The sequence below is a fragment of the Gastrolobium bilobum genome, unplaced genomic scaffold (genome assembly GCF_033153095.1).
Source record: "Gastrolobium bilobum isolate Gb01-03AN ecotype WA unplaced genomic scaffold, APGP_CSIRO_Gbil_v1 utg65687, whole genome shotgun sequence".
Taxonomy (NCBI): domain Eukaryota; kingdom Viridiplantae; phylum Streptophyta; class Magnoliopsida; order Fabales; family Fabaceae; genus Gastrolobium; species Gastrolobium bilobum.
The window spans coordinates 1-21426 of NW_026896343.1; the positions used below are offsets into that span (position 1 = coordinate 1).

Genomic DNA, 21426 nt, shown 5'->3' on the forward strand with positions numbered 1-21426 from the left:
GAAAGGCAGTTTTCACATCCATTTGGTATAACTCTAGATCATAATGAGCCACCAATGCCATAATAATTCTTAAAGAATCCTTCTTTGAAACTGGTGAGAAAGTTTCTTTATAGTCAATGCCATCTTTCTGAGTGAATCCCTTTGCAACTAGTCTGGCCTTGTAACGTTCCAAGTTACCATGAGAGTCACGTTTGGTCTTAAAGATCCATTTACAACCAACTCTCTTGCACCCTTCTGGTAACTCAACAAGATCCCAGACCTTATTCTGTTCCATAGATTTCAACTCATCTTTCATAACATCTAACCATTTATCACCATTTTCACCATTCATGGCTTGTGAAAACGTTACTGGATCATCCTGAATACCCATGTCAAATTCAGACTCTTGTAGATATACCACATAATCATTAGAAATAGCAGGTCTCCTTTCTCTTTGAGATCTTCTTAATGCTATTTGTTGTGGTTCTTCTACTATGGATTCATTCGATTCATCAACAATGATCTCTTCATGAGTAGTGGGATCATTAACTTGTCCTTCATTATTATTGATTGGTTCAATAGCATAAGGAACAATAACTTTACTAGAGCTACAAGGTAATGGAACTTGTACTCTCACTTCATGAATATCCACTTTACGTGGTGTTTCACTCCCACTAACTTCACCATTCTCAATGAACCTTGCATTTCCAGATTCAATAATCCTTGTAGTATGATAAGGACAGTAAAATCTATACCCTTTCGATTTTTCTGGATAACCAATGAAATAACCACTGATTGTCCTTGCATCCAGTTTCTTTTCTTGCGGATTGTAGTATCTAATCTCTGCCTGACAACCCCAAACATGCAGGTGTCTTATACTAGGTTTCCTTCCAGTCCAAAGTTCAAAAGGAGTCTTTGGAACTGACTTACTAGGAACCCTATTCAATACGTACATGTCAGTTTTTAGAGCATAAGTCCACAATGAAACAGGTAAAAGAATTACTTAACATACTTCTAACCATATCCAGTAAGGTCCTATTACGCCTTTCTGATACACCATTCTGTTGCGGTGTACCGGGCATTGTGTATTGAGCACAAATACCACGCTTTTCCAGAAATTTAGCAAATGGGCCCGGATGTTGTCCACTTTCATCATACCTTCCATAATATTCACCACCCCTATCAGCCCTGACAATCTTCACCTTTCTGTTTAATTGCCTTTCAACTTCATTAATATAAATCTCCAAAGCATTTGCAGCTTGAGACTTATCATGTAGCAAATAGACATAACCATAACGTGAATAATCATCAATGAAAGTGATAAAATATTTTTCTTTATTGAAAGCATTAACATCAAACGGACCACATACATCAGTGTGTATAATTTCAAGAAGCTGAGTGCTCCTTGTGGCTCCTTTCTTTGTGTGTTTTGTTTGTTTTCCTTTAATACAATCCACACAAACATTTAAATCAGTAAAGTCTAAATCCGGAAGGATTTCATTATTTACCAATCTTTTCATCATTTCTTTGGAAATGTGTCCCAAACGTTTGTGCCACAAGTAAGCAGAACATTCATTAATTAAGGTACGTTTAGTACCAACATTATGATGCAGAGTCATAAGCGTTTCAGCATAAAGATTATCAAGACATAATTTATATAATCCATCACATAAAGTACCATTACCAATCAAATGATTGTGCTTGTACAAACTGAAACTACCACTACCAAATTTAAAAGAGTATCCAGCAACATCAAGTTTGGAAATTGAAACTAAATTCCTAGATATACTAGGTACATAAAGAGTTTCACATAAATCCAAATGAAATCCACTGTCGAGAATTAAACGGTAAGTCCCAACAGCTTCCACCGGAACTTTCACTCTATTGCCCATAAGGACAAACTTTTCGTTTGGCTTTGTAGTTTGGGTTATAAGAAATCCTTGCATTGTATTAGAAACATGAGTAGTACAACCAGAATCAATCCACCAAGTATTATAAGGAACTTCAGTCAGGTTTGATTCATAACATACATAAGCACTAGGCTTACCTTTTTTTTCGAACCAAGCCTTACGTTTCAGGCAATCCCTTTTGAAATGCCCTTCCTTTTTACAGAAATGGCACCTCATCTTTGCATTACTTTCCTTTTTGTGGATTTTAGAAGAAGAGGCCTCATTTACTTTAAGGGGTCCTCCTCTTCCTCCTTTCTTCTCATGCTTCTTTCCTTTATTCTTTTCAGCTCATTTTCATGTACAAACATGGAAAAATGACACAAGTTGACGCCATTCTCGCGCAGTTATGCACGGTGATCCAGTACAATTCCCAGTGAAGTGGCGCATAACCCAGAAGTCGAAAACGGTAAAACTCAATATTAGTTTCTCGACTTTTCAAACAACGATCATGAAAAGAAGATTCTAGTGGATATGCTCATTGAATGCAACTTTCTCTTCGTTGTAAATTTTAAATCTTTTATCATGAACACAAAATTCGAGAATGGTTAATGCTTTCAAAAATCTTTATGAAGTACCGATCTGTGCATAAAACTTGAAAATACACGGTTGATCATTTCAAAGGCTTTGTCGTTCTTTTTTTTTTTTTTTAATCCATAAAACTCAATTCTTTGTCCATAAGCACGAAAACCGAGAAGACTTAATCATGATGATATGTGCATTTCGGTTTCATTAAAAATTGCATAATGTGACATTTAATAAAAAACACATTCACGGATACAGAGTGCAAATTTATATGTAAACTGAATGGTTACTGAGAAGTACCTTTTAAGTATGATGATCGGGAATTTTCAACGATGATCAAGAAACTTATTCTCTTTTCAAAATCCTTACTTTTCATGAATCAGAAATTTATTTATAATTATTTATGGAAAAATACAAATTTTTAAACACTTGTTCTGAAACCACATGTAAGTTAATTTCATTAGTAATACATTTATTCATGTTCAACAGATCTTCAGAATTTATGAGTTTCACACAAGGGTGTACCTTTCTCCATTAGTGCGGAAGAACTTTGATGGTGGAATGTCTTTCTCAGAGTCTTAACATTTTTCCCTACTTGTATCTTCTTTGGCAGTGATTGGATACAACTATGATGGGCAGACAATGAAGGAGAGTTTCTCTGAAGATACTGTTCTCAGAAAACTACCAAAAAACTCTTATATAACTGAACCTGCCTGTCACCAGTAATTTATTCATAAATAACTTCTCAACTTCCTTAAATTGTCAATTACCGTTATGTCCCTTTTATTAATTAAATCAACTGACACATAATATTACACCTGAGACAAATAGTTTTACATGGGAATCACCGTAGACAACAGCAGCTCTGTCCAAGAAGCTGAGTGGGGTGAGTGGTGGTGAGTTAGCAGAGTTTGGGCATAGGTTGAGCTGATCCATCGTCCGTCAATAACACAAAACTGTGCAGCCTAAGGAATGATCCGTTTGTTTATTAAATAAACATGGGGATGGGATACACACGCACCACTACATATCCGTACATCACCACATCTACAAGGTAAGGAAAAAGTGTGTATCATTTTAAAGATATAAAATTATGTCATTTTGGGTGAGAGAAAGAGATAAATAAAGAAGAAGAGAGAGAGTAAACAGAAAAATATAAAGATGTAAATCTCACCTTTTTGTAAAAATGAAAAGATATAAATTATGCCATTTAAAAGAATAAACACTTCTCTCACCGCAAGCTAAATGGTAAACCTCATGTCTTGATATTTTTTGCTGGCTGTGTGAAGTACAATTGAAATTCATGCAAAGAGAGATATTGTTGGATGTGAAGCATATAGCAGAGCAGTAAATTGTGTGGTTAGTTATTAATGGAGCACCACTTTATGACACTGCAGTTTGAGTGGTTGTGTTACTGAGAACCAACAAATATTACTCGCCTCTGTTGTAAGTAGTTTTTTTCACCAATAACTTTTTCTATCTTTAATTTTATTGAAATACTATTCTCATATTATATGAGATTACTTTTTCGTACAACGTACAGAAATTAAAGGAGACCTATCATTAAAAAAGTAAAAAAAAAAAATGTAATTTTTGAAGTGAGATACTTTGAAATAATTATTTTAAATAAAATGAAAATAATAAATTTTTTTTTTGGGCTACCGTTTTAGTAAGGGTAGGTGTCGCAGGCATTTAAGGGATCGTGTACCAAAAAAAAAAAAGACTCTATGTCCATTGTCCAATCAAGAAAATATTTTCAGTGTTAAGAGTACCTTTATGCATTCTCTACTATATATATATTATTTTTATTTTTATGATCATTTTTTTAAAATTAATATTTTTATCTATTATATATAAATAAAAATATGTGAGGCTCATCTTATTATTTTCTCTTTTTTCACTTCATATGAATTTCACATACTTTTATGTATATATAAGAAATAAAATTATCTCTTATTACATTGAAAACAATAATCCCTTATTTTATTTTTCCATTTTTCCTTATTTTATTTTTCCATTTTTCCTTTCTTTAACAACTCATTTTGGCATAATATATTCCTTCTTCAGAAACTGCATTATTCTAACCTCGTCAAATTAATCGAATTCTCTGATGGGAAAGACACTCCATTCCGCCCATCCCTGAACCCACCACATGGTAGTGCACCACAGGAAATAAATCCTTGTTAAATTTACAATTTTTTTTGTGTATTCTTTTTATTTTTGGAGTTACCCAACCCTAATTATCTCTTTGAGACGAGTTGGCTCTCTTCGGTATCCCCACGAGCTTCGACTTTTTGAGCCGGCTATGGGACTAATCCGGAGTGCGGAGGAACAGTATCCCACGTCAAAATTTTATCTCTATTTTTTTTTTGGTAAATTCTCTATTTTTTAATTATATAAATATTTACAAATAAATTTAGTATTTATTGTTTGACAAAATATCATAAAATTTAATAAAATTTTATTTATTTAATATCTAACAAAGATAATAAGTACAAAAAATTTACATAAAAAAATTATATAAAATTTTAACACGAACAAATTGTTCTTCATACATAATATAAGTTTGTACTCCATGCAACATCTCCTTCTCTGGCTTGGTTCCTTTTCCATCATCTCCTGGTCCATAGCATTAACTTCTTTCACCCCTCCTTTTGGCTTCTTCATATTATGAGCTCGTTGGGATGATTTTTAAAAAACATAATCTTTTATTGATTTTTTTTTATAATGACTTTTTATAAAAGTTAAAATTATTTTACACTTGGATGAAATACATAAACAATATTTTTAAATAAAAAATATTTGTAGGTTAAATTAGTAAACATTTTTTATATATAAAATTATTAAAATACTGTTGACGAAAATAAAAAATCCCAAAATGGCTTTTTTTAAATAAATAAAAATTCTTTCATAAAAAAAGCCCATCCAAAAATCTTCCTCCTATGTGTCACCAGCCCTACCAGCCCCCCTCAATGCCCTCATAAGTAGTTTTCACCTATAACTTTTTCTATCTTTTATTTTTTGGGCTCCTGTTTTAGTAAGGGTAGGTGTCGCAAGTATTTGAGGGCGAAGACTCAGTCTAAATCACGAAAATATTTCCGGTGATAAGAGAGTATTAAATATTCAGTGCATCTTTTTTTGGTAATCTATATTCAGTGCATCTTTACTAAATATAAAAGAAAATAATATATCTATGTCTTTATAATTATTTTCTGTCATATTCTATTTTTTTTTTTTTAATAACAGAGTACTCCCATACCACACAAAATGGTACGAGAGTAACAAAAAATCCATCAGATAAGTAGGAGAAGAAAGTGTTGTGAGAAGTTTTTTTTTTTTTTTTTTTTTCACTCAACAGTTGACGCTGAGTAAAATCTGGTATTAACAATCATATATTTGTTCGGTCCATCTCATTAAGAAAATGTTTAACTCATGTGCAAGGGACATTTCCGTTTTGATTATCTCTACTATATTTTCATATTAAGGTAGGAAGCGGTAACCTACGAACCAATAATTCCAATCAAAACAAATTAGGTAGGGCAGCTTGTCTTGACTCTTTTTAGAGTTCTTTGATCTCACTTCTCCCTGTTCGACACCAAGCCCCACCCCATAGTTGTACGAGTGACACACGCATCGGATGGTGGTGCAATCCACTCATTTCCCAGTTTAAAAACAAAATTAGGTGGATTTTATTAATGTACTTCAACTGTCCGATGATGATAATTGAGAAGAATCGAGAATTTTTTTTTTATAGGCAAAAGTGGCAAAGCCCCAAGAATCGAGAATATCTTAATACTGGGTAACTCTTAATGACAATAATAAAATTATAAGATGATGATGAAAGAGAAAGGGGGGTGTGTGTGTTCAACAGTCAAGGTAATTTTCCAATTAAACACTAACAACTCATGATATATTAGATTGGTACCTCTTTTTGTAATGGAGAGATGTATTTATAGGTCATATTTAGCATTTAATGTGATGAGACTAGCATTTAATAATTAATATGACGAGGGAGAGTGAGATGAGATAATTTTATTGTTGTCGGTGTGTCACTGCATGTAACATCCTCCCTTGTATGCATTCAAGAGAGTTGTTTGCTAAGTGGATTAAGGTTCTTTAATCATATTTTAGAGACTGAAAATCACTTTTACAATGTCAATTAAAATAATTTTATTTTTGAAATCGGGTTCGTCACAAAAATCAGAGTATACTTTCAAAATTTCTCAACTACTAAAAATATAACTTTCCTGGCAGACCTTGCTGTCTTTAAAAATTCGTATAAAATTCACTTCAACGATTCAAAAAATATTCTTTGTAATCTAGAAACTAGACATCCGGGGCTTCACGTTCATATAAAATAACAGTGATTTGGAGTTCGTTTGCCCCTCGAAACATAACTCGCAAAATAAGAGAGAAAGTAGTGGAAATATCACAAATGTCCTGGCTGGTAAAATCCATAATAAATCGATCTTTCAGAATTTCTTTGGAAGGTTTATATATAATGAAACTAGACACTTGGGGCTACGCGTGCATATAAATTATAAGAAAATCAGAGGTCCGTAGCCCCAGTACGACAACTTACAAAGTGCTCGCAAAGACTTTTCAAACTCAGCATTTAGATAACATGTCAAAATCCTTTTCGCAAACGTTTCAACATCTGTTTCCAAAATACTTGCTGGTCATAAAATCGTAATGCAATAATAAAATCATAGTTCACAGTAATAAAAGCTTCTCAATTTCATACAGTCATCCATAAAATATCACATCAATAGCAGCATGCCCAAACAGTAGAAGCCAACAGCAAATATCCAAGTCCTCAAAAGCTTTTACGTCCTCCTGCCATTTTGTAAAAATAGCAGCCCCAAAGGGGTGAGAGAAAATCCCAGTAGTGTGGCAACAAAACCATAATGCAACAATATTAACTAGGCACAAAATCATAAATAGTCACTTCAAACATTTAATCCTTTTCATCATATATCATAACGCGTATATAACGCCCTTTTTCCTTTACGCTTATAGCACCGTCGTGCGCGTAGCATCACAGTGGGTATTCCTAATGGCTCCCATGAAGGTGAATCCCACTGTGGAACCTATGCGGACTGAAGCCAAGTGTCCCCTCTTCTGGTACCAGGCATGCCTATATGATGCATGCTCAGTCACATGTCCTCAATACAAATATATATATATTCAAGATGTCATGAATCAAGTATACATGCCATGTTATGCAATCGCACCCAACAGAAAAATGTATTATGATGTAAAATGCATGCATATATCATATCATCCTTTCATATTCTTACCATTGGCTCATCATCATCATAACATACATAGAACAAATGTGAGCAACACATCACAATTCCATACACTAGCCAATAGTCACATTAGGTAATACCGCCTAACACATACCTGAGACGTTTACAACTTTTTAGGCAGACATATCACCAATTCAGTCCACTTTCTTAGAAGTTCGCGGACCTAAGCAAATATATAACAAATCAGAATTTCATTTCACATTATTCCTATATGTTACATAAAGTTTCCATTTTTCTAGGCCCTTGATTCCCAATTGGTTTCCATGCTCATTTACTAAGCGAGTTTTCTACCAGTAAATTAATCTGCCAATTAATCTTAATTGACGAAAGTCCAATGCATCCTATACATGCAAGTTCAGTTTTCAACTCTTACTAGGTGCTTAATATATTTTTTTGACTTGGAGCTTCATTCACCAATCGAAGACAATGACACAATCATGGTCTCCCATGCATGTAGATTCGGATTCTGGTCTATTTATTTGGTGCCACCATTTATCATTCATACAATACCTATATGGCCTAGAGTGCGTCCAAGAGGCATACAACATGCTGATTATATGGTTATAATTATATACAGTGTTTGACCAACATTAGTTCAAGGTTCTCATGCTAAGCTAGTTCATTTGGCATTCAAGTTTACTTTTCCCATTGCTAACAATTGACCCAATATCAAGATCCCTTATTCATACAGATTCAGCTTTATCACCATTACCTACGGGATCACAATTCTTCTATAACATAATACTACCTAAGACACATGACCTGATCACTTGATTTCTTCTCAGGCTGTCCCCTACCCATTATAATTACATACAACGATTACCCAATTCCTTAGTCCATGAAGCAGTTCAATAATTTAAATGAAGCTGTTTCTAAGTTCACAAAATTTCAATTTCGGCTTTGAAGTATCAATTTTCACATCCTAGTCTTCTAACCGGGTCATCATGCTTCCATGTTACTAGTTTCCTGTCTTATAATTTTATTCTTTTAATTTATGACAATTTAACAAGATCTCAATGTTCATACAGGTTCGGTTTTCTTGTCCACTAATTGACTTCCATTCTTCTATAACTTGGCACTTCTTAGGTCACTTAAGTATGATCATAACATTTCTATAATGCCTACGGTTGGGTGAAATAAGTCATAAACAAGCGGTTCATACAGATTTAATCACAACAGAATTTCACCAAATTCACAACCCAAAAACCGGTCTAACACTATTAAGGGAGCCATATTTCAAGCTTCACAAATTCAGTCTTTAGGTTTGCATGCATTAATTGCCAAAGGCTTGGTGACCGAACAGTAAGGGAAAGAATGACAGAAAACTAACTCCCTAGATCACTCTTGCTAACCGAAACAGAGGAGAACACAAAAGAGATCAATATTCAAGGGTACCTTGATGCTTACAAGCTCGCCACACAGCCAAGGGATTTGTTACCAATCTTTGCTTTAAACTCCACACTCCTAATCTCCAACGTTCACAGTTTCAGCTACATGCAGCACACTTCTCCTCTCCATAAATCAGATTCACAGCTCATTGAATGTTGGTTCTTTTCAAGGATGTCACGGTTTTAGCAAAAGATGAGAGGATAAGATGAAATTTTTTCTTGATGTTCATTTTCTACTAGCTCACGGTTTAGGGGGAATGAGGAGATGGAATGAACTAAATTATTGTTCTGATTCTAGGAGTTAAACATTCATCTTGAGGCTCAACACTCCAACGCATAGGGAGAGGGGAGAAGGAACTACGGTTGTCTACTGATCTGCACCCAAAGTCAGCAAGGAAAATTTGATTTGTCTTTGCTTGGGTTATGCGCACAAGGATAGGTGGATGAAGGAAGTAAGGTGTGACTCTTGGCCAATAAATTTACATGCATTCTGATTTTTGGATAAAAGTGCACATGGAGAAGAGAGTGGGATGGGTAAATGGGTTACTTTCTGATCAAAAGTTGAATGCAGTCAGATTGCATGTCCTCTCTTATTATGATGACTTATTATGATGCGCACAATGGAGAGATATAAGGCTGACTTGGTTCAGCATCCAATGACTTTCACTTGATTTGTTTTATCTCTTCACTAGTCGCACAATGATGGAAGGATAAGGATGTATTGGTAGTTTGCTTTCTCATCATCCTAAGCGTACAAGGAGTGGGGGAATGATGCAGATTTTGGTCCAAGGGATAGGTGGTTAATTTGGCCCACTAGCATTGCATGCAATCTGTCCTCTTTTGATTAAATTAATGGGTTTGAAGTTTTCAAATGGTTGAGATAGTTTACTTGATCAGCCAAGGGTTAGGATTAGAAGGAATGGGCTGATTTAATTCTTCCCTAAAGTAGCGCATAGGGAGAGAGATGGTGAGGAGGGAAAAGTGTGGCTTATGACCAATATCATTGCATGTATTCTGATTTCTTTGATTTATTAAAGGACTGCAAGCATTCAGATGTACATCATAACACATTATTGAGCGCACAATAATAGGGAGATAAGATGGATAGGGTAGTTATTGGCCAATAAGATTACATGCCCTTGGCCAATGGAATTTCATGCAAGAAGATTTACTTTACTCTCAATGGCTACATGGGGTGGCAAGGTTGATTGCTTACGACACTAGTACAAGTAACTAAAATCTCCCTTTCCTTTTCTTCTATACTAAGCGCATAAAAGAATAAGTGTCTATCATTATTTTCAACCAATAAACATATACTTTCTGATTTCCCAATCACCTACTAGGCGTATAGGATAATAGAAGGGTTGACTTGATTTTTCTTTGGACACTTTCGTAAGTAATCATAATTTTCTTTAAAATAATCTAAAGATTATTAAAGGATCCAACTATCATCTCTTTAGGAGCATTGCTTACTGTAATCTATTAATTATCATTTCATATGCCTTCTAAGCATTATCTAAAATTTTCATAGGTTATATTAATTTAATCCTATTCTTTTAACTAGAGCTTTGGATTCTCAAGGTATGTATATACTTATATACTCACTTATAAATGCACATCGAATAATTTTTTCTAACTTAAATAAATTCCACTCTAAACATGAACTTAAATCGAATTTCAAGCATGCTTCACATTCTTAATTATAATTTACATAAGTTCCTAATGTGTTATGTCATCAGTCTCGCTACGCAACATGACGAGTTAGAATTGACCACGTAGCAGCATCTCGTTGGCACGTAACTAGCTGCGCTGTGCAGCGAGTATGCGTGACAACCCATATGTGACACGTGTCACACTACGGTAAACCCATGTAAGTTAAATTATTTTATAATTATCATTTGTTAATTTTAGGAGTGTTAATTACTTTAATTTATTATAAATTAAAATATGCTAATTACAACAACTTGTAACGGTTAAAAAATTTAATATCACTGAGTACTGTTAAAGAATTAAATTAAATTAATGTTTGTTAATTATTATATTTTAGTTTAGTGTATATTAATTTATAATAATTAATTAGTTATTTTTAGGGGTTTTAACTAAATTCATTTAATTTAATTTATGTGTGTTAATTAATTTAAATTAATATAGGACTATTAATTTAATTTAGGTTATGTAAGTTAAATTATTTTCGACTTTTAAGGTATTTAATATAAGTTATGAGTGTTAATGAATTTAGTGAAATTTATCTTTGTTAATTAATGTAGTTTAAATTTGTATAATTTAATTTAAATTATTTTACAATTATCATTTGTTAATCTTTAGTAGGGTTAATTATATTAATTTATTAAACATTAAAATATGCTAATTACAACTACTTGTAACAGTTAAAAAATTTAATATCATTGAGTACTGTTAAAGAATTAAATTAAATTAATGTTTGTTAATCATCTAATTTTAGTTTAGTGTATATTAATTTAAACTAATTTAGAATAATTAATTATATATTTTTAGGGGTTTTAACTAAATTCATTTAATTTAATTTATGTGTGTTAATTAATTTAAATTAATATAGGACTATTACTTTAATTTAGGTTATGTAAGTTAAATTATTTTAGGCCTTTAAGGTATTTAATATAAGTTATGAGTGCTAATGAATTTAGTGAATTTTATCTTTGTTAATTAATGTAGTTTAAATTTGTATAATTTAATTTAAATTATTTTACAATTATCATTTGTTAATTATATTAATTTAAATTATTTAAATCCACGTAGACTAGCTATGCAGAATCGGTAGCTTTACACTTTGACTAGCTATGCAGCATAGCTAGTTTAACAAGTGCCACGTAACCAGCTATGTTGCGTAGCGAGTTACACACGTGTCAGTCACGGTGGCAGCGGTTGTCTGCCACGTAGACTCGCTACACTGCGCAGCTAGTTACGTGGCTAACGAAGTGCTGCCATATAACAAATCTTAACTTGCCACGTGTTGTAGTGAGACTGCTCACGTGACATTTTGATAAAATATTTCAAGATCATACCATTTTGATAATAATTTGTACAAACAGTGACAATTTGATCGTTGTCTCGTAAACCTGAGATTGAAAGGAAAAAATATCAAGAGAAGTTCCGGGGTTTGAATAGTCTAAATTCATCTCAGATAAATTATAAATGTAATCCGGGTCGTTTATTTTTATTTGGACGAAAGCCTGACGGAGCAATGCCGCGTGCATCAAATTAAACCACATGCTCCACCGCTTGTGCGGACCCCCGTCAATTCCTTTGAGTTTCATTCTTGCGAGAAAGATATATAGATATCAATATATATTTATAATCTAAATTTTCTATTCTAAATAGAATATTTTAGATTCATATTAGTTTCTATTAAATTGCAATTCTATATGTCTATTTTTCTATTAATATTAATGAATATTAAGAATTCTTATTAATATTCTATTTTAATTCTATATTTATATATTCTTCGTGACGCCTTAAGCGTGGACTAGGTCATTGGGCCTAAGTTTAGGATCAGTCATTTTAATAGTACTGTTTATGGACAATTAATTGGCATATGCACATATACACAAATTATTTTATGCGTATTTTCAAAGTGATAAACTTTTGAGAAATTGTGACCTCTATGTGTGGGATATACATTCTTGTTATTTAAAATCTTTTTGGGCACAAATAGAATAGTTATATTTTGTTTCCGTCATCCCGAGATAAAAATATCATTGTCAACATTTTTTTATTTTTTTTTTATTTTTAAACTCTCATAGGACCCGCATTTTATTTTAGTGTAGAAAAAAGATTTCGTCTTTCAGTAACATAACAAATATTTTCTCCTTTGTATAATGAAAGCGTACGGGTGATGCTTCTTCTCTATTTAAACAACGAGGTAGGATATTCATATTATCAATTTTTTTTACAACTATTTTACTACTACTCTAATCACCATTAGATTAGAGGAAAAGTTGAATGAATATCCTACCTCTTAAACAAATGCATTTAAGATTGGGATGACTTCAGATAAGCATATTCTTTCATGCTTGCTTTCATGCTTGTTACTACTTGTGCTCGGCAAAAAAATTAATTTATTGTTTTTTAATAAAAAATTATGAAAATGTAGTTGTTTTAAAATTAATTAGGAAAATATAGCAGTCAAACATACTCACATAGGGCGTGTTCCAATAAAGAGAAACACGCCCATATGGGGTGTGACCTAAGCGTGAGTCACGCCCACATGGACGTGGCCAAGTTGGAGAGAGACACGCCTCATCTGGGCGTAACCGAGGAGAGAGACACGCCTCATCTGGGCGTGTTTTACCAGGTGTTGCCACGTGTCACAAAAGTCAATAATTTGACCGTAAAACTTTGGAAGTCCATAACTTTTGACTCGGGTATCCGAATTAGGTAAATTTTTTTGATTCCACATATTTTTTCGAGATCTACGTAATGACACCTCATTTGACATATTTTGTCTCTCACAATTTTTTTTTGAATTTACAACAATAATACCATAATTATTAAAAATGACATGACTTTGTTACCTTATAATCTTATATTATAAAGGAATTCTATTCTGTGGAAACCTTGCTGACGTGTCGCACTATGGTTCAATTTCACCATCGTGTTCACACTACAACATTTAAAAAAGTTTCCTTTAATGGTAAATAGGTGAATATAATAAATACAAAAATGAATTATATTTTCAATTGACAGGATTTGTTACTTTAAATCAATGGTCAAGATTGCTTATTCATTGATTTATAACTACTAAATCACTCTTTGTCGTCATCTTTGTTTTTTAAATAATTGATGTTGATCATGTAATCTAATCGTTTTTTTTAACCTTTATTCAGTTTAATTCAAATCTTTACGTTTTTTGAAAAAAAAAACAGGATATTCATTGTTATTAAAACAAATGACTGTTTTATTCCATGAAATGACTGTTAAAAAACGAGATATTCATTGATTTATAACTACTTAATCACTCTTTGTCGTTATCTTTATTTTTTAAATCTTTATTCAGTTTAATTCAAAAACTTCACATTTTTTAAAGAATACAATTCTATTTACTCGAAAAAAATTAATTAGTAAAAAAAAAAAATTATACATATCCCGACCTTTGTTCCTTATTTTCAGATTTTTAAATTTGAATCTTTTATTAACCTCTTGATTCAGTGGAATCAGGTATGAGTGTTTTGTTATTAGAAAAAACTTCTGTTTTATTCCATGAAAATTTCATTTATAACTAAAAAATCACTCTTTTGTCGTCATCTTTATTTTTTAAATAATTGATGTTGATCATGTAATCTAATCATTTTTTTAACCTTTATTCAGTTTAATTCAAATCTTTACGTTTTAAAAAAAAAACCAGGATATTCATTGTTATTAAAACAAATGACTGTTTTATTCCATGAAATGACTGTTAAAAAAATGGGATATTCATTGATTTATAACTACTAAATCACTCTTTGTCGTTATCTTTGTTTTTTAAATCTTTATTCAGTTTAATTCAAAAACTTCACATTTTTTAAAGAATACAATTCTATTTACTCGAAAAAAATTAATTAGTAAAAAAAAATAATTATACATATCCCGACCTTTGTTCCTTATTTTCAGATTTTTAAATTTGAATCTTTTATTAACCTCTTGATTCAGTGGAATCAGGTATGAGTGTTTTGTTATTAGAAAAAACTTCTGTTTTATTCCATGAAAATCTCATTTATAACTACTGAATCACTCTTTTGTCGTCATCTTTGTTTTTTAAATAATTGATGGTTATCATGTAATCTAATCGTTTTTTTAACCTTTATTGAGTTTAATTCAAATCTTTACGTTTTTTGAAAAAAAAAAAGGGATATTCATTGTTATTAAAACAAATGACTGCTTTATTCCATGAAAATCTCATTTATAACTACTGAATCACTCTTTTGTCGTTATCTTTGTTTTTTAAATCTTTATTCAGTTTAATTCAAAAACTTCACATTTTTTAAAGAAGACAATTCAAAAACTATAAATCACTCTCATTTATACAATTCCTGATACGCATTATTCTTCAACGTCAGTGATTGTTTCTCTGTTTTTTCTTCTTACACAAAATATGAGTTCAAAATATAATTTTTTGAGGGATGTTAATCCTGCCAAGGAGGACTGGAGGATTAAGGTGAAGGTGGTTCGGACTTGGAAAGTTCCTAACTTTCAGCGTAAAAATTTGGAGGACAATCTTGAAATGGTTTTATTGGATGAACATGTTGTGTTCTGTGTTTTAAAAATCTTCCATATTTGTTTTGATCATTTTAGTTAACGTTGTTGACATAAGTTGGCTTCATTCTTTTGTAGGGTGGTAGGATCCACGCCACTGTCAAAGGTACCTTGCAGGTGCGGAATAAAATCAACGAAGGAGAGTGCTATTTTATAAAAAAAAAATTGGAGTTGGATTCAATAGCGATGTGTTTAGGCCAACCAAGCATCAGTATCGTTTGTCTCTCAACTTGAGGACTGATGTTAAATCGATTGTTGTTTATGATATTTGTGCGAGTGATTTTGATTTTGTTGATTATAACATCATTGAGAAAGAAACGTCTGACTCCCCTTATTTAGTCGGTAATAGATTTTTCCTCACTGTTATCCTTTTTTTAATTATTGCGGGTTTTATTTTTTTCCCATACTCTTTGCTGCCTTTTTTTAATTTTTAAACGTCATTGGTTTATTCTGTATCATGACTATTTCCTTATTTTTAAACTCTTTGCGGTTATAGTTTTGTGTTTTTAATGTTTTGTCACGAGTAATCTTATTCTGTATCATTATTTTTTTCATTAACTGTGTTTTTTATGTTTCTGTATTCGTTTTTTATTATTGCATAATTTTTTTCACAAACTCTTTGCTACATTTTTTTTTGTAGACGTCATTGGTTTAATCTCAGGAATTGGGAAAGTTTGTGATCGTGTGGTTTCTGGTAGGAAGACAAAAATGGTGGTGTTGGAGCTTGACGACTTGAGGTACTTACAAATTTTTAGTTAAATGAATTATTTTTGTCCAGCTCTGTTAGCTTATATTTTACGCGTATTAATGTTATGTGGTGTTTATTAATGTATTCGTTTGCGCTTTTCTTTTTAAGAAAAAAAATAATTCATTGTTTGTGTAAGGGATATAATTCACTCTTTTATTTTTATTAACGTTAATAACTGGAATTCAAGTATTTCTTTTGTTTTCCAAACAAACACAATATCCGTACTCATCTTAACATCACAAGCTACAAATTTTAACTTTAATTATATTAACCTTATTAACTTCAATTTCCTTTGTTTATATCTCTGTTTATTTTTTAACTGAACCGAATGTAAGTAGGTTCTAATCGTTTTATTTTTTTAATCTTTAATCAGTTTAATTCAAAAACTTTACATTTTTTAAAGAATACAATTCTATTTGCTCGAGAAAAAAAATTAATTAGTAAAAAAAAAAGTTATACATATCCCGACCTTTGTTCCTTATTATGAGTGTTTTGTTATTAGAAAAAATGACTGTTTTATTCCATAAAAATCTCATTTATAACTATTGAATCACTCTTTTGACGTCATCTTTGTTTTTTAAATCTTTATTTAGTTTAATTCAAAAACCTTACATTTTTTAAAGAAGACAATTCTATCTACTCGAAAAAAAATAATTAGTAAAAAAAAAACACTCATACATATCCCGACCTTTGTTCCTTATTTTCAGTTTTTTAAATTTGAATCTTTTATTAACCTCTTGATTCAGTGGAATGAGGTATGAGTGTTTTGTTATTAAAACAAATGACTGTTTTATTCCATGAAAATCTCATTTATAACTACTAAATCACTCTTTTGTCGTCATCTTTGTTTTTTAAATCAATGGTCAAGATTTCCAAAAAAAAAAAAAAAATCAATGGTCAAGATTGCATATTCGTTTGTGTTTATTAATGTATTCGTTTGTGTTTATTAATGTATTCGTTTGTTCTTTTTAAGTAGGTTCTAATCGTTTTGTTTTTTTAATCTTTAATCAGTTTAATTCAAAAAAATTACATTTTTTAAAGAATACAATTCTATTTACTCGAAAAAAAATTAATTAGTAAAAAAAAAACACTCATACATATCCCGACCTTTGTTCCTTATTTTCAGATTTTTAAATTTGAATCTTTTATTAACCTCTTGATTCAGTGGAATCAGGTATGAGTGTTTTGTTATCAGAAAAAATTTCTGTTTTATTCCATGAAAATCTCATTTATAACTACTAAATCACTCTTTTGTCGTCATCTTTGTTTTTTAAATAATTGATGTTGATCATGTAATCTAATCGTTTTTTTTAACCTTTATTCAGTTTAATTCAAATCTTTACGATTTTTGAAAAAAAAACGGGATATTCATTGTTATTAAAACAAATGACAGTTTGGATTGTGCTGTGTCAAATATGCCGCAAATGTGGTATGCAGAAAGAACTAAGAGGGGTCGTAACCCAAGTATGCCGCAATTTGGATTGTGCTGTGTCAATGGAAAAGTTCAACTTCCTTTGTTAAAAACTGCTCCGGATACATTGCTTCAATTGCATGCTAATTCCAATATGACGAGCCGCCAGTTTTTGCGAAATATTAGAGCGTACAATATGATTTTTTCCTTCACCTCCTTTGGAGCAAAAGTGGATGGATCAGTAAATCAAGGTTCTGACCCTTACTGTTTTAGAGTTGGGGGGAGAGTTCATCATTTAATTGGCAGTCTTCTGCCTGCTGATAGTCAGTCTCCAAAATTTGCTCAACTTTATATTTACGACACTGAGCATGAAGTGGACAACAGACTTGGTTGTCTAAGGTATATTTTTTTTTTGACCCAATTCTCATGTTTCATATGTGGAGTATCTTTTTATGTTGACTAATATGAATGACAATTTTTTTATTTATTAAATTTGCAGTTCCACCAGCACTGAAGATATGCTTGATCCTGAAATTATCTGATTATTGAAGGAGATGTTCGATAAGCACAACAGTATAGCTCAGTCTTTCAGGTACGCTAGAGACCGTTATAAGGAAGATGACTTTAATGGTGTAAAGTTGAGGCTTATTCGAAGGCGTGGTAGTGATGGAAGAGTTTATAATCTTCCGACAGCATCCGAAGTGGCAGCTTTGATTGTTGGAGATATAGACAGTGATATGGGCGATAGGGATATCATTATTGAAACACAAGATAGAGTATTGCAGCGCATCGATGTGAAGCATCCATTATATCTTGGCTTGCAGTATCCATTGCTATTTCCATACGGTGAAGACGATTATCGTGATGATGTCCAGCGTACTGTATCCAGTGGTAGGAAAAATGCAAGAGCCATGATCAGCATGAAGGAATTTTTTTCGTTTAGACTTCAGATGCGATCTGGAGAATCAGAAATTCTACATCGATCAAGGAAACTTTTCCAACAATTTCTGGTTGATGCATACACTATGATTGAGTTTGAACGGCTTAATTTCATTCGATATAACCAGAGTCATCTGAGAGCTGAGTTGTACAAAAATATAAAACATTCATTAGATAGCGGTGAAGATGCAGCACTGAGCACTGGAAAACGTATCATTATACCTTCTTCATTCACAGGCGGACCTAGATATATGGCTGAAAATTATAAAGATGCTTTCGCAATTTGCCGTTGGGCTGGATATCCTCATCTTTTTATAACAATTACCTACAATCATAAGTGGCCAGAAATTACACGATTTGTTAGGGCCAGACAGTTGAACCCTGAAGATCGGCCTGATATTCTATGCAGAGTCTTCAAGTTCAAATTGGACCAGTTGCTACATGATTTAAAAAAGGAGAATATTCTTGGCAGAGTCATTGCATGTAAGTATATTATAAACTTGATACTCTTTTTCTTAACTGGATTTTATACAAAAAATTTTCCTTCATGCATTGAATCTTTCTATAACGTTGTTGTATTCTTATTATTACTTACGTTATATTCTTTGAATGTAACAGATGTTTGTACAATCGAATTCCAAAAGTGCGGACTACCTCATGCTCATATTCTTCTATTCTTGAACCCTTCAAGCAAAGCTGAAAGTGCTCTTGATATTGATAAATTGATTTTAGCGGAGATACTTGACAAGGAAATGAATCCTACTCTGTTTATGGCTGTCACGAGTTACATGATACATGGTCCATGTGGTCCTGAAAATTACAAATCTCCTTGCATGAAGGACGGACGGTGTTCAAAAAAATTTCCAAAAAACTTCTGCTCCCGTACTTTGATTGACGATGATGGATTTCCTCATTATAAGAGAAGAAATTATGGGAGAGTTGTGAACAAAAATGGTGTTGAACTTGATAATCGTTATGTTGTGCCCTATAATGCACACCTTCTTTTAAAGTACCAGGCTCATATCAACGTTGAATATACTTGCCAGAGAAGTGCCATTAAATATCTTTTTAAATACATCCACAAAGGGAATGACAGAGTGACAGCTGCCATAAATCATTCGGACGATGAAATAAAAATGTTTTATGACTGCAGGTACTAAAAATAATCTCCATTGTGTTTTGCTTTCCTACAAAATTGGCACAATTTTTTTGAGAAATTATTAACTTAAATGTTCACCGATTTATTTATTTATGATAGGTATGTCTCCGCATGTGAAGCAGCTTGGAGAATATTTGGATTTGACATTCATTCGAGATATCCCCCTGTTCAGAGATTGCCATTTCACTTGCCTAATGAAAAGAACATTATTTTCAGTGATAATGATTCGTTGTATGATGTAAAGACAAGGGCGGAGTCTAGACTGTCAATTTTTGAGTCTTGGATGGATACAAATAAAAAATATCCAAAAGGTAGGCATCTAACTTATGGAGAGTACCCGACTGAATTTGTTTTCAAAGAAAAAACGCATGAATGGAATCCGAGAAAAAAAGGATTTTCCATTGGAAGGATAAATCGTTTTTCTGCCAATAATGGAGAAGATTCATATCTTCGCACCTTGCTTAATTTTCAAAGAGGTTGCACCAGTTATGAAGATCTTAGAACGATCAATGGCGTGGTTTTTCCTACATTTAAGGATACGTGCTATTCTTTAGGACTTCTGGATGATGACAATGAGTACATTGATGTAATTAAGGAGGCAAGTTCCTGGGGATCTGCTGCTTATCTTAGATGTCTGTTTGCTCTGTTGTTATTTGTCAACTCAATGAACAGACCTGAAAAAGTTTGGGAAGAGTGTTGGAAATTTTTATCCGACGACGTTGTTTATCGGCATAGGAAAAGAATAGGACGTCAAGGTACGTGTTATAATAATATTTCATACAATTTTTTTTTTTGTTTAACCGAAATCAGCATATGCTGCATTAGTACTTATTACTTGTCAAGGTACGTGTTGATATGCCATTTGGTGGAAAAGTTGTTGTTCTAGGAGGTGACTTTCGGCAAATATGACCTGTCATTCCTCATGGCAGCAGACAAGATATAGTTCATGCAACCATCAATTCTTCTCATCTATGGTCCCATTGTCATTTATTAACTTTGACCAAGAACATGCGTCTTAATTCTGGAAGTAGCGCTCACAATTTAGAGGAAATAAAAGAATTTTCTGAGTGGCTACTTAAAGTTGGGGATGGTAATCTTGGAGATGATGTTGATGGAGAATCTATTATAACAATTCCAGATGAATTGATGATTAGAGAATCGGAAGATCCGTTGTCGGATATGGTTAATTTTGTTTATCCGAATCTCTTGGATAATATTTTGGATCAGACCTTCTTTAAAGAACGTGCTATTCTAACTCCTAAATTGTCCGATGTTGCTATGCTAAACGAGCACCTAATGTCTATGATTCCTGGTGAAGAAAGGACTTTTTTGAGTTCGGATAAAATTCTTAAGCAAGGTGGGACTTCCTCTGTTGAGGATGATGAAATCACCCCTGAGATCTTAAATACATTATCATGCTCAGGGATTCCTGATAATAAATTAATCTTGAAAGTTAAAGTTCCAGTAATACTATTAAGAAATATTGATCAGTCGAGAGGTTTATGCAATGGCACGAGATTGCTTATTACAAAATTAGGGAATCATGTTGTTGAGGCAATTGTACTTACAGGAAGCAATATAGGGGAAACTGTGTTAATCCCTAGAATCACGATGAGCTCATCGAGTCATACATTTCCTGTAAATTTCCAAAGAAGACAATTCCCCCTGATTGTATTGTTTGCCATGACTATCAACAAGAGTCAAGGACAATCACTTTCACATGTTGCAATTTATCTCCCTAAGCCTGTCTTC

The 21426-nt window shown here is 32.4% G+C and overlaps 2 protein-coding genes across 2 annotated transcripts; both read left to right on the plus strand.

Annotated features, from left to right (window-relative positions):
- Positions 1-18130: 18130 nt before the first annotated feature.
- Positions 18131-20583, plus strand: LOC133299246 (uncharacterized). The gene is made up of 4 exons (XM_061498684.1): positions 18131-18998; positions 19134-19668; positions 19774-20429; positions 20549-20583. Exons 1-4 carry the CDS (start codon positions 18131-18133, stop codon positions 20581-20583), a joined length of 2094 nt encoding a protein of 697 aa, XP_061354668.1.
- Positions 20584-20682: 99 nt separating this feature from the next.
- On the plus strand, positions 20683-21234 carry LOC133299247 (uncharacterized; the record flags this gene model as incomplete). The annotated part of the gene is made up of 1 exon (XM_061498685.1): positions 20683-21234. A coding segment is annotated over exon 1 (552 nt), but the record flags the coding sequence as incomplete, so codon positions are not given.
- Between the last annotated feature and the right edge of the window lie 192 nt (positions 21235-21426).